The 13,668-nt window shown below is 42.1% G+C and overlaps 1 protein-coding gene across 3 annotated transcripts in view; it reads left to right on the forward strand.

Annotated features, from left to right (window-relative positions):
• Ncoa5 (nuclear receptor coactivator 5) overlaps positions 1-13,668 on the forward strand; it is a 31,124-nt gene that overhangs the window by 15,291 nt on the left and 2,165 nt on the right. For 2 of the 3 annotated variants that reach the window (XM_046433418.2, XM_046433419.2), the window contains 5 exons: positions 7,100-7,426; positions 8,720-8,856; positions 9,773-9,899; positions 11,684-11,883; positions 13,204-13,524. In XM_046433418.2, coding sequence (XP_046289374.1) covers positions 7,100-7,426; positions 8,720-8,856; positions 9,773-9,899; positions 11,684-11,883; positions 13,204-13,524 — 1,112 coding nt within the window. Of the gene's footprint in view, positions 1-7,099; positions 7,427-8,719; positions 8,857-9,772; positions 9,900-11,683; positions 11,884-13,203; positions 13,548-13,668 lie in introns of all 3 variants that reach the window. The other variant, XM_046433420.2, reaches the window with a different exon arrangement.

Consider the following 13,668-nt stretch of genomic DNA (forward strand, 5'->3'; position numbering starts at 1 on the left):
TAAAAATAAATAAAATGAGTCCCTTACCAACAATATAAATACAAAACTCATCTTTATATACCTCTTACAAACATCACATTCCACTCGGTGTGGTGGTGCATACCTGTAATCCGAGCAGCTCAGGAGGCTGAGACAGGAGGATTGTGAGTTCAAAGCCAGCCTCAGCAGAAGCAAGGCACTAAACAACTTAGTGAGACCCTGTCTCTAAATAAAATACAAAATAGGGCTGGGGATGTGGCTCAGTGCTTGAGTTCCCCTGAGTTCAATCCCTGGTACACCCCGCCAAAATAAAAATATCATTCCTCAGAACTAATTCTAAAATGAAGTTCTTTGAGTATGGGTGGGGTAATGGTTTCCTGCTTGACTTAAACTCAGTAGGACTGACAGGTAGGCTAATTCAGATTCGATTAACAGTTTTCCCCTTGGTGATAGGTTCCTAACTGGATTCCTCAGCATATCGTTTAACATGATGAAATTCCATACAGTCATGCCTATTTGCTTCAGAGAATAAGAATGACCGCCTTTCATAAAATTTGTTTTGAGCCCCATTTAAATCCTGAGCAAAGTGTCCTAGATTTTTTATTAAAATAAATAAGCCAAACAAGTTGAATATCATATTCAAAAAAAAGCATCAACATTTTGACCATTGCCCTGATCATGCTTTCTCTCTTAACCAGTAGACCAGAAGTAAAATGTGAAAAATAGGCTAGATGGGTAAGTGATCAACCTGGAAGGGGCTGATGGTTTCTCTGAGGGTGAATACTGCGTATCTCTCTCTTTGGGTACATGCTTCCAGTCAAATCCTTGAGGTAGTCCTAAATGTCCCAGTATGTTGACAACACCAAACTTCACTTAATAGCCCTTTGTGCACCCAGTCATAGTGAACACATGTTCCCAGGAAAGGCGGGGGGACAGCCACCTTTAACATCTTCAGTGCTGTCTACTTTTAATAAGAAAATTGTTTTTAAGCATGCTGGCACGACTTTTATAACACCTTGTTTTGCTGGACTTTAATCTTGAGTGTCAAACAGCAAGGTATCTTTGGGAATTTTCACAGGATTATCACCTCTTTAGATGTCTCTGTAAAACGTACTGTTGGCTTTGCTTTGTGTTTCAGTATCATACCTCTCTAATGACTCCAGCTGTCAATGTATAATTCTGACAGTATTGACCCAGCCAGGCACAGAGAACTCTGCATGAAGGATCCCTGCTCCAGATCACATTTCAGCCTGAATTCTTATCATTTAATCCCCGGGCCACTTCACTGGACTCCTTGGAGTACATTGCAGAGTTACCATACAAGTTGTCTAGCATTGATATTGGGCATTAGTCCTTCTTCAAAAACTGCATTGTGATTCTGGTTGTGTTTTAGTTGTTTTCAGAATCATTTTCAGTATAACACTTGTCAAACAAGGCATTGGAGTATCCCCCTATGCAATCGTGGCTCCCAAGTGTTAGAAGTTAAGACTATATGGTATTTTCTAAACCTTAACTTGGTCTACACCAAATACTCTGCAGAGGATTTCCCCCATATATTTGTGAGTTACGTTGAGCCTGGTACCTCTTTGGTGAAGAGATTGGGGATTGGTTCATCAGAAATAACTTGGCTATGGGTAGGTTTCCTGTATAACCTGAGGTGCTCTCTACTTGTCCATGGGGCCTTAATCCCTTTGATAAGTGCTCGCTCCTTGAGTGAGATAGCTGTAGCTCTAGATGCCTCACAAAGTTTCCAGGCTGTGATTACTTCCGTGCTAACACTTGAAGAAGAAGAGTCATCGGTTCTCAGCAAGTGCCGCCTCCACTGGTAGAAAAGTCATACCTGTGCTCGAGAAAATCTTCAGTCTGTTTCCTAGGGAGAAGCATGGACACTTAAACATTTGGATCTGCGAGGTGTGAATCTCATTGCACTCCATATCCTACCTGCATCTAATGGCAAAATTCTGCACAAGTCTTTTCTAACAGCATGGAGCCATCGTGATGAGGGAACGGCATTACGTAGCAACAAGTCACTTAAAAATACTTGTGGACAGTATCTATGTCAGAGTTCGAAGAGCTGATGAAGGATTTTTGTCAGGGTCAAAAGGCTGGCCCTTCCGAAGAAAATATTCCAGAGAACAGAAAGGAAGAAAGGAGATGACACCCTCTGCCAAAAAAAGGAAGTGAAAGACCGGCCTTCCTCCCCGACATGTACAGAGAGGCCCAGAGCGCCGTGCTGGGCCTGCGCTCAGTCTCTTGCTGAAGAGCAGCTGAAGGTTCATCACAGTCTTCTAAGATGATCATCGTCTTTCAGTTCATGCTATGTAGGCTCTTGAATGCCTAGTGCTCTGCAAGCTCCTTTGGTCCTCATTTAAATCCCCTAATCTACCTGCCAGAAGCACAGTGCTAGTCATCTGAACCTTGGTCTTTCCCTTCACCCATCCCTCCCTTTCCTCTACAATGTTTCCCAGTGATATGACTATTTCTCTCAAGGCAAAGAGCATCCTCCCCACCCCCATTTAGATAAAACAGCAGGATTTTAGTTGTTGGTCACCTTCAGTTTGTGGACTCTGTTGCTGAAATTTATTTAACCACTGTTCAATTTCTTTTTAGCCACTAGCGACATGGGACCTGAGGGTATGCTGCATTGGTTTCCCTTAGTAAAATACCTCTGGTGCCATGCAACGATATTGTGAACCTTATTTTGCTCAGAAACCTCTTTGTAACTTATCATCAGAGGTCAAGCTTCTCATGCAGAAGGCTTTGTCTCCTCTGCACTCTGAATCCTACTTTTGTGAGCCTTGTTCTTGTTTGAGAAAGATGGTGGGGCCAGCAACAGGAGCCTTTTTGTTCTAAGGAGTTCTTTGTTTGGATCCTAAAGTGACCCTAAAGGGTTTTTGTTTGTTTTTGTTTCCAGAAGAACAGCAGTCTGCTGTGGTGTTCATCTTTTGGATACAGGGGAGAAGCTCCCCCTTTTCATTTCAGAGAATTATTATCTTCTCTGTTCCTACTTCCTCTACTACCTTACCCTTGGTTCTTTTCCCCCATGTGAATATCACCTCTCCTACATTTTCCGACAACAGGCAGTTGAGAGGGAATTAGTGTTGTGTTGCGGAAGAACTGTAGATTCTTTGAGGGAAGGAGAGGGACTTGCTGTCTCAAAACTGGAAGCATGGACCCCGATTTTGCAAAAACAGGGTTGTAGTCAAACTGCAGGGGTGGGTTCTGGCAGGTAAGTAAGGGTTTTCAATTGATTCAAAAGAATGAGAACCATGGTATTGGAGATGTAGCTCAGTGGTAGAGTGCTTGCCTAGCTTATGTGAAACCCTAGGTTCCAACCCAGCACCTTAAAGAAAAAGAAAAAAGGAAACCAAATAATAGCATTTACTGTCCTAAATCTGAATAACATGCTGTGACATGGTGTTCTTATCTGCCTCCCCACCGCCATTTCCACCAGCTTCAGGCTTTGTGTGTGCTGGTCTGTGGTCTGTCAGGTTCATGGTAGTTCAGTCCTGATTGCCAAGAATACTTGAAATCTGATTCCACCTCTAATGACTACTTCTAACTGCTCCCTAAGGCAGGTTTATCCTCTGATCATTAATAGTACAAAAATACTCCACAGTTGTCACTTCCTGTTGGATCTACAGTGTTGGCCCACATTGTACACTACATTAGGTGTTATACATGTTAGTAGGATTATGTGACATAATAGGGGAAATTGAAAACTGTGGTTAGTCTGTACTTCATTCTGATAAAAACTGTTTAGCTCTCCTCATTTAAATCCCCTAATCTACCATATGGTTGCTCCCACAAATCAAGCATAGCAGTAAACCTAAAGACACATGACAAGACTACTTGCCTGTAGTCCCAGCTACTTGGGGCTGAGGCAGGAAGGTCACTTGAGTCCAGGAGTTCAAGACAAACCTGAGCAACATAATGAAACTTTCATCTCAGAAAGGAAAAACATACATACATATATTTCTTTTTTTCTTTTTGAGATAAGAACTTCTCATAGAAGCAGAATAGATATTTAATTGTGTGTGCTGTGTCCAGGAGGATGAAGTGAAGTTGAGATTTTCTGTGAAGCTAATGGCACTGTGATTAATGCCTCGTGTAATCATGGTAAATAATAGAAGTTAAACAAAATACAGTGCCTGCTTTTGAGAGGCTTTAGTTTACTAGAATAATTCAAAACATTAAACATTTACTGAGCTCCATGCTGTGTCCTAAGAATACAAAGCCTTCCCTGTTTGGGAGGGAAGCTGTGTGGACAAGCAATGTGGTGTTAGGTGATTTTGATGCTTTGTTAATATTGTAGTAGACTTACACAAACTAAAATGGCTACAGTGCCACTAGGCCATCAATGGGACCACCATTATATGCACAGCCCGTCGCTGACTGAAACCCATGTGGTGCATGACTAAATAAGAACACATTGAAGTAGGTACTGGAGCAAGATGCAACATATTTATGGAGAATCTGCTGTGGGCCGGACATTGTTCTACATAAAGAAGAATCAAACATAGTCCTTGTCCTTGTGGAGCTTGCGATCTAGTAGGGCAGAGAGACATTAAACAAATAATAGATAATGTCAATTTGTGGTAAATGAATAAAAATGTGCTTGGGGGGGTTGCAGATGTAGCTCACTGGTAGGATGCCTGCTTAGCATGCAGGAGGCACTAGGTTCAATCCTAGCACCACAGAAATAAACACCAAGTGCTTGAAAATTTTCAGGGCACAGGAAGAAGGGATATTTCCATGCCAAGACCTGAAAAGTAAACCTGGGTTCATTCCTGTTGTTCAAGTAATAGAATCAGGAAAGATCTGGGCTAGTTGTAGATGGAAATTTAGTATCGCCCAAAAGTGGTGAACTAGGGAGAGGGTGTGACACGGTTGGAACAGTTCGGAGCCAAGACTGAGCAGGACCTTTCTAGCCTTGGTAGAGATTTGAGGTTGCATTCTAAATACTGTGAGAAATCAGTGAAGGGCTTTTGCCTATTTGAATGATCACTCTAGAGTGATCTTTCTGGAGGAAAATCAGAAAAAAGGCAGACTTAGCAAGGCCCTAAAAGACACTCTCCAAAACATGTCTGGGGATGTAGCTCAGTGGTAATGTGCCTGGATTCAATCCCCAGAATCAAAAACAGAACAAAGAAGAAAGGAAAGAGCAGGAATGGGAAGGGTCCTTTCAAATGTTCTTCCTGTGGTTTGGGGAATGAGATGATTATGAGTTGTCTTTCAGTAGAACCAGTGAGTTAAAAGTGGGCAGAACTGATGCCAACCACAGAGAACAAATGAACAGAATTTGGAAATGTGGATAAAGAGTGCACACAGTTTTAGGCAAAGAATAGCATCTATTTTCCTGGCTTGAGCAATGAAGTAGTTAAGATGTGCCATTTACTGAAGTGGGCATTCCCTGGAGGAATAACCTAGGTTTTTTTCTGGGGGGTGGGGGTGAGGAGGGATCAGAATTCAGGGAAGGTTTTATGGAGGAGGTAATCTTTAAAGTGGGTCAAACACTAGACTTGTTAAAAGTGGGGAAAAAAGATCCAAAAAGATAAAAAGTGCTCCGAGAGTTAAGCAGGAAGAGACCTCAGCAGTTATTAGGAAGGTTTCTTGGGAGACCCAGGACATGAATTTACATGTGGGGATTGGATGGCACCTGGCCTGGTCTAGGAAAAGAAAAACTGCAAGTAGGGAAACCATATGAACAAAAAATAAGACACGTTATGTGAATGAAGTCATGAGAACAATTTAAGTAGAACAGGAAGATTGAGCCACGAGAGAAAAAAGAGGTAATAGAAAGGAGCACAGTTTATTTATTTGCAATAGGGGTGTCCAGGGGCTTGGAATTTAAGCTGAGATTGTAAAAGGTGAATATTGGCATTTTAAGATGATTAGTATGATGTTTATATGTCAAATGAATTAAAATAAAATTGGGTTTTGTTTCAGTTTTGTTTTTTGGAAATTTTTATTAGTGCCAGCATAAAAGTAAGGGCTTCAGTTGGATTTACAAATCTAGAGGGAATGAAAAGAAAAAGTGAGGGGCTGGGGTTGTGGCTCAGTGGTAGAGCACTTGCCTAGCATGTGCAGGACCCTGGGTTCAATCCTCAACACCACATAAAAATAAATAAACAAAATAAAGGTATTTGTCCATCTACAACTAAAAAAAAAGAGAGAGAGAAAGAAAGAGTGAATAGGACTCAGGTGACTTGATGGGAATAGGGGCGGGGAGAAAAAAGTTAACTTTCAAGAACTTAAGCCTTAGTAACTGGGTAGTTGCTTTTTGGCCAAAGTGAATAAAGTTGGGAATGGGACTTAATTGAAGTAGAAAACTTTTGGTTTTAATTATGTTAGGGATGGGTTTACAGTGGAGTAAAATGTCTCATGAAGAGCACTGAGTCAAAGCAGGTCAGGTGTATTTGTGATTTCAAACACTGTGTAAAAGCAAAACCTTGGGCAAAAAGAAATCAGATTCTATATAAACACTTAGATTAAGAAAGACCACTATTATGTAGTTCTGCAAAGAAGAGAAACTGATTGTTCTTGATTCTTTGTGAATAGTGTTGTGCTTGCTTTTTTTCCCCTCAGTTTGATTGTCTTGCTATATATTTTAAGTGAGGTTTTCTGTACTTAAACAACAACTTCTTTTTTCACTTTATATGAGATTTTGCTGTTTGTTATACAGTACAGTAAGTGTTGGCCCTTACTCTATCCCTTCTACTTTTTCCTCCTGTAAAGTCTCTTTTGAACAAATCCAATGGGAGAAAATAGATTTGGGGGAAAAGCACTTTCACTTTGAAAACCCATTGAAATAACAGTTGGCATATGCAAGGAATATCAAATTACTCCCTAAAGCCTGGTGAATACTATTACCTCAGTCAAAAGTTTTGGCTTTTGATTATTCATTCTTCCTTTGATGTCATAATCTTTTGAGATTCTCGAACCTTCTAAACTAGTTGCTGACCAGAAGGGTCAATATCCTTAAAATTTAGTCATATTCTGTTTCTCATCCGTGTTTTAGGGAAAGGCACTAGAGGGTGGGGGCTTCCTTCTGTAAAGAGCTGAAGGGTTGACTCTCTGCAGTCTCTTTTTCTTAGCATCTTCTTACTACCTCCCACAGGGATCCCTATGGCTTTGGAGATAGTCGAGATACAAGGCGTGATCGATCTCCAATCCGAGGAAGTCCAAGGAGAGAACCCAGGGATGGCAGAAATGGCCGGGATGCCCGTGATAGCAGAGACATTCGAGACCCCCGAGACTTGCGGGACCACAGAGACAGCAGAGACATTCGGGATCACAGAGACAGCAGAAGTATGCGCGATGCTCGGGACATGAGGGATCTTAGAGACTTTCGTGACCTAAGAGACTCTAGGGATTTTCGAGATCACCGGGACCCCATGTATGACAGATACAGAGACATGAGAGACTCCCGAGAGCCTATGTACAGGTACTTACATGGCTGCCATGCTTCCTTTTTGTTAACAGCCTTTGTGTGTTTTGCTGAATTAAGTGACAGCTCTAAAAAGGCAGTGACTTTATCAGCCTTGCATTTTCTGTGTATATCAAGTAGTAGACATGGTGCTGGTGCTCAATAAATTTTGCTGAAATGTGTGAATGATTGATTAGTTATGCTTAGTGAATGAATCTGGATTTTTCTAGGTCCTGGAAAAGACAACACTGTACAGATGAAAACAGAAAAAAGTACAAAGTTGTTGGCAAGGCAAAAACCCAGGGAGGAGATACACAAATAGCCAATAAATATATGAAAAGATGTTCCATGTCATTAGTCATCAGGGGAATGAAAATGAAAGCCACAGTGAGATACCACTTCATATTTACTAGGATGGTTATAATAATTTTTTTTTTTTATGTGTGTGTGGTACTGGGGATTGAACCCAGGGCCTCCTGCATGCGAGGCAAGCACTCCACCAACCAAGCACTCTATCCCCAGCCCCACATAATAATTTTTTTATACAGAAAATTACTAGTATCTTCAAGGTATGGAGAAATTGGAACCCTCTTACATTGCTGGTAGATGTGTAAAATGGTATATAGCCCCTGTGGGGAAAAATTTGGTAGTTCCTCAAAAAGTTAAGTATAAAATTATCATGATTCATTAGTTCTATTCCTGAGTATATACCCAAAAGAATTGAAAAGAGAGCCTCAATTATACATGAATGTTCATAGCAGCACTATTCATACAAGACAAAAACTAGAATCAATCTAAATGACTATCAAGAGATGAATGGATTTTTAAAATGTTATAGATACATACAATGGAATATTATCTGGCTGTAAAAACTCATGGAGTTCTGATATACGTTAAAAAATGGATGGCCCTTGAAAACATGCTAAGTGAAACAAGTCAGTCATACACACACACACACACACACACAAAATTCCCAGTTATTGTATGCTTCTACCTATATGAAATATCTGGAATAGGCAAATTCATAAAGACTGAAAATAGATATTACCAGGGGCTAGAGAGAGGGAGGAATAGGGAGTTACTGCTTCATGAGCAGAATTTCTGTTTGAGGTGATGGAAGTTTTGGAAATAGATAATGGTAACATTTGTACAACATTGTAATTCCACTGGATTCTACACTCAGAAATGGTTAAAATGGCAAATTATTATTATATATTTACTACAACTTCTAGGTCTTAAAATTTTTTCTAAATCTGGTTTTTGCATATAGGACAGAATTTTAACTTGGTGAAAACTTCCCTAACTTTTCAGGAGAGAAGGCTCTTATGATCGATACCTGCGGATGGATGACTATTGCAGGAGAAAGGATGACTCTTACTTTGACCGTTACAGAGACAGCTTTGATGGACGAGGCCCTCCTGGCCCAGAAAGTCAGTCTCGTGCAAAAGGTAAAGTAGCAGAAACAGTCTATTCCTAGTACTGTGGTAAAACACTACAAAAGACACTAATAACCAATACCCCAGTTGAAAGGGGGCTAATACATAGTTGGGCAGGCAGGTCATTAAAAGAAATAAAAATAGCTTGTTAATGTTTAGAGAACATTCAGTTTGAAAATAATTTTTAAGTTCAAATTAACACCATCATCTGGTCTAGTCATACATCACGAAATACAAAATTCCAGAAATGAGAAATGAACAGAATATTGGAGCAGAAAACATTAAATGCTTGCTTTTGTGCTCATTGACTAGCTATGACTGTCTGGAATATTTATACAAAATGGGTTTTTGTTTGTTTCTTTATCATTTTTACCTGATCACATCTCTCTTTTTTAGGTAAAGACAAACTTGGGTCTATTTATTTATTTATTTATTTATTTTTAGAAAAAGCATAAAGGGTTTATTTAGTGAAAGGAAATATGCCCCAGGGGAATGTGGAGTAAGCTGTCTCAAGACAGGAAGTGGATTTTTCTCAATACACCTTTTTTTTCAGTGAGCTGGGTGTAGTGGCACCGCATGCTTGTAATCCCAGAGATTCAGGAGACTGAGGCAGGAGGATCAAAAGTCGGAGGCCAGCCTCAGCAGTTTAGAGAGACCCGTAACAGCTTAACAAGACCCTATCTCAAAATAAATACTAAAAATTTAGGGCTGGGGTGGTAGCTCAGTGGTAAAGTGTACCTGTGTTTAATCACCACTACCACAAAAAAGTCTGTGCCTTTTAATCCATTTCATTTTTATGAATTTAAGAGTGAAAAAAATATATTATTATTTTTAGGAGGTAGATGTAAGAATTAATTTAGAGAGTCCTCTGGCTTATTTTTGTAGAAGGACAGTCCTTATTTTAGATTTCCCTGGTGGTATCTTGCAGAGCGTTTGAAACGTGAGGAACGGCGTAGAGAAGAGCTTTACCGTCAATATTTTGAGGAAATCCAGAGACGCTTTGATGCGGAGAGACCTGTGGATTGTTCTGTGATTGTGGTCAACAAGCAGACTAAGTAAGACCCCTTGGATACCTCTCCCTAATGAGGAGATGGGTCAGAAGAAAAAGTTCAGGCTCCTGCTTAGCTGCTTACCCACTGAACTTGGGCTTGCCCACTGAATTCTGGTATTGTTATGAGCATTAGCCAGAGTTCTTTGAGTTGTAGGTGACAGAAAACCCAATTCAATCTGCCTTGAATCCAAAAGGGAAATTTTTGGATTGCTCAGCTGGGAAGTCCAGACATGGCCTCATCCATGGTCATACTGTGCCATCAGGACTTGGTCTCTGGTTGGCATCTTGGCACAGCTTCCCTCGGTGTTTCCATCATTCTCATGCAGGTTTTCTACTAGAAAAGGCAGACTAGCTAGATAAGTGTTTTCTGAGCTTAACAAACCCTTTGAAAGAGAGCTTCATTTTCTAAAGTCCTGGATTATTCTCATTAGATTGGCCTGGCTCACTTTCCCCATCGCTGATCTTGTCACTTTGGCCAGGGGTATTAGAATGCCATATGTCTGTACCCACCCTAAAGCTGGAGGTGGGGTTAGACCCATGTGAACTGAGAATGGGAGAGGGAGTAGGTATTAATCAAGCAAAGCAATAGTTCCCCTTCTGTGGGACAGTCCCAAATCCCTAATCGTTTGGGAAGCACATGTCTGGGTTTTCCAACCAAAACTGTGCCTGCTTTGTGAAGGGCCCTGGCCTTGCAGAACTGTTAGATGACCATGTTAGCCAACCCAGAATTGATAGCACAGCTCTGTTTCACCTCTACATTCTCACCTGGGAAGAGGCAGAGCCGAGAAACAGAAAGAGAGATGGCAGCTTGCAGTCTCGACAGTAGCTGTGTTCCCTTTCCCCAGTTGGTTAGTAAATAACATCATGTATTTTCTACTAGTTTGGGGTTAAAGAGCTAATTTCAAGTCAGTGACTAGGGAAATAGGTGTTGAGACACCAAGCAGCAGGCAGAGTTCACAGGCTCTGGGCAACCTTGTTCAGAGATAAATGCTGCTTTTACTGTAGCTTTTTCTGGATAATACATGATAATAATAGCTGTCCTTTTCTGAGCACCTACTTTGTACTACCCCATGCTAGGTGCTTTACTTAAATTATTTTTAATCTTCACAGTGATCATGTTACATGTGTATTCCTTCAGCAAGTGTAGATACCAGGTTCAAGGTCTTAATAGCAGCAATAAGCAAACACACAGCCCTTTCCTCTTGTGGACTCACAACCTGTTTGGAAAATGAAGAAAAAAATATGTGGGTGATGAGAAAAGAAGAGAATGTCAGAGATCTAATTAAATTGGAAGGAAAGTAAAGGAAATGACATAGGAGCTGAGCCATATTATTATTGTTTCATTGGTTAAAAAAAAAAAAATCTGAAATTGGTTTTTCATTGGATTTACTTAAACATTCACAATTTTGCAAACAAATGTTGGGGCTGGGATTCAACTTTTTAGCATGAACGCCTGTGTTTTTCCCACTGCTATGCAGACTGCCCAAAGGCAGATAAGTGCTGCAGGTCTTAGGCAGCAGGATGAGCTAAGGAAGGACCACTGGACTAGAGAATCAACAGAAGTGTATCAAATACTGGACTACTGTCAGATTCCTCTGTGACCTCAAGTAGGTCACAGCCATTCTGGAAAAGCCAGTGGAAGGAGGGTGGTCTAGATCCTTGGAACCTCAGGGGGGAATTGGGGGTAGAATTTGAATTCTCTGCAGGCACATGTGCAGCTGAAGTGCAACAGTGTGCAGATTGAGAGTTGGTCGAGAAGCACTGACCTGATCCGGTTTACTCTTTCAGAGATTACGCTGAGTCTGTGGGGCGGAAGGTGAGAGACCTAGGCATGGTGGTGGACTTGATCTTCCTCAACACAGAGGTGTCACTCTCTCAAGCCTTGGAGGATGTTAGCAGGGGAGGGTCTCCTTTTGCTATTGTCATCACTCAGCAACACCAGATTCATCGTTCCTGTACAGTCAACATCATGTTTGGAACCCCACAAGGTATGGAGACCCAAATAGGCCAGAATCTCAGAGGACAGTTGTTAGCACTTTAATTTTTCTATGCCTAAGAAATAGATTTTGGGCAGATGACTCACGTATCAGCTCAAACACAGTAGGCCCCCTCCCTAAGTTTAATGCCCTAGAAGAGACTTGCATATCATTTATTAGTCTTATTTTCTCAGCCATACAGTTCAGAGTCTTCTTTCTACTTAACCATTAGGTGTATGCAGTAAATATGCTGGCAAACATTTAATCAGCTCTGAGGTAAGGGGATAGTCTGTAGCATTCGTTGATTTCTATGGTGTAAATACCCCTGGTATGTCCCCTTTCAAGTCATGAAGGTGAAGCACTGAAAGGAGAGTTGGAAAGAAATGCACCCATTGAGCTCTGGCCAGTGAGATCTGGCTCCCGCAGATCTCTGGTGCACACTGTGCTGAAATGCAATAGAATCCTTGCCTTCACCCAGCGCTCTAATGGGAACAGAGACTATCACAGACAGGATCCTGGTACTGTGCTGGAGAAGTGAGTAGGTGGGCTGCGAGGACAGGGAAGAGGTTCTGACCCCTAGATGCCCTTCAATTCCTTCTCCAAAGTAGTGCTTTGATATCCAAGTGTGAAGACTTAGCTAGCTGTGCCCTACTCGGGGCTCTTACAGCCTGGACTTTCCCTTTCCCACCACACCCAGGATCTCTCTTGGCCAGACTAGCTGTGCTCATAGCCTCAGAATATGTTGGGATCTCTGGTGAGTCAGTTGTCTCCACGGAACAGTCCTCAAGATGTGTGAGGACAGTTAAGAAAGTTCTGAGACGTCTTCTCTCCATCCTGCAAAGTCGTTGCCCACTGGTAGAGTGCGAGGTTATTTGGGGTCACAATTTGATCTTAATCCATGACTTTTGAACTGATGAATTAAGAAACAGTAGGCCAGCTCTGTCCTGAGGTGCACAGTGGAAAGCCAGGCTTTACAGAGGGCTTTTTGGCCTCCTGCTGCTGGTCTCAAGGCTGCCGGCCTGCCTCCCATGGTTACTCACCACATGGTCTGTTTGAATCTGTGGGAGGCTGTCATGTTTCTTTGGGTTTTACTACCAGTCTGTGATCTAGGAATTTCCCCAAAGAAGGAGCTCTATACAAAGGTGGGCATTCCCCACCAAGGATAGCCATTCCCCTCTCCTCCCCATCCCACCCCTCTCCCAGTTTCAAGGCTTTTTGTCATCAAAATGGTTTTCTTGCTAGTTTGAGGCTAGGAAAGGCTTGGTAGAGTACAGCAGGTGGGCACTCAGATCTGTCATTGGAGAAAATAACTCATGTCGTTCCCTCCTACAGAGCATCGCAACATGCCCCAGGCAGATGCCATGGTACTGGTGGCCAGAAATTATGAGCGCTACAAAAATGAGTGCCGCGAGAAGGAACGTGAGGAGATTGCCAGACAGGCAGCCAAGATGGCTGATGAAGCCATCCTCCAGGAAAGAGAGCGAGGAGGCCCAGAGGAGGGAGTGCGTGGGGGGCACCCTCCCGCCATCCAGAGCCTCATCAACCTGCTGGCAGACAATAGGTACCTCACTGCCGAAGAAACGGACAAGATCATCAACTACCTGCGAGAGCGGAAGGAGCGGCTTATGAGGAGCAGCACCGACTCTCTGCCTGGTGAGCTACGTGGCAGGGCCGAGGTGAAGTTCTGACTCTGCATTTCTCTAATCCCCAGGCTCTGTTGGGAGGGTGTGAGCCCAGGGCTCCCTGGGTGGGTGAGAGAGAGGAACCCATCCCTTGGGTTCTCTCATGGGCCATCCA

Source organism: Marmota monax, unplaced genomic scaffold (assembly GCF_021218885.2).
Source record: "Marmota monax isolate L192 unplaced genomic scaffold, Marmota_monax_Labrador192_F-V1.1 WCK01_AAM20220418_F8-fsc00014, whole genome shotgun sequence".
Classification (NCBI taxonomy): Eukaryota; Metazoa; Chordata; class Mammalia; order Rodentia; family Sciuridae; genus Marmota; species Marmota monax.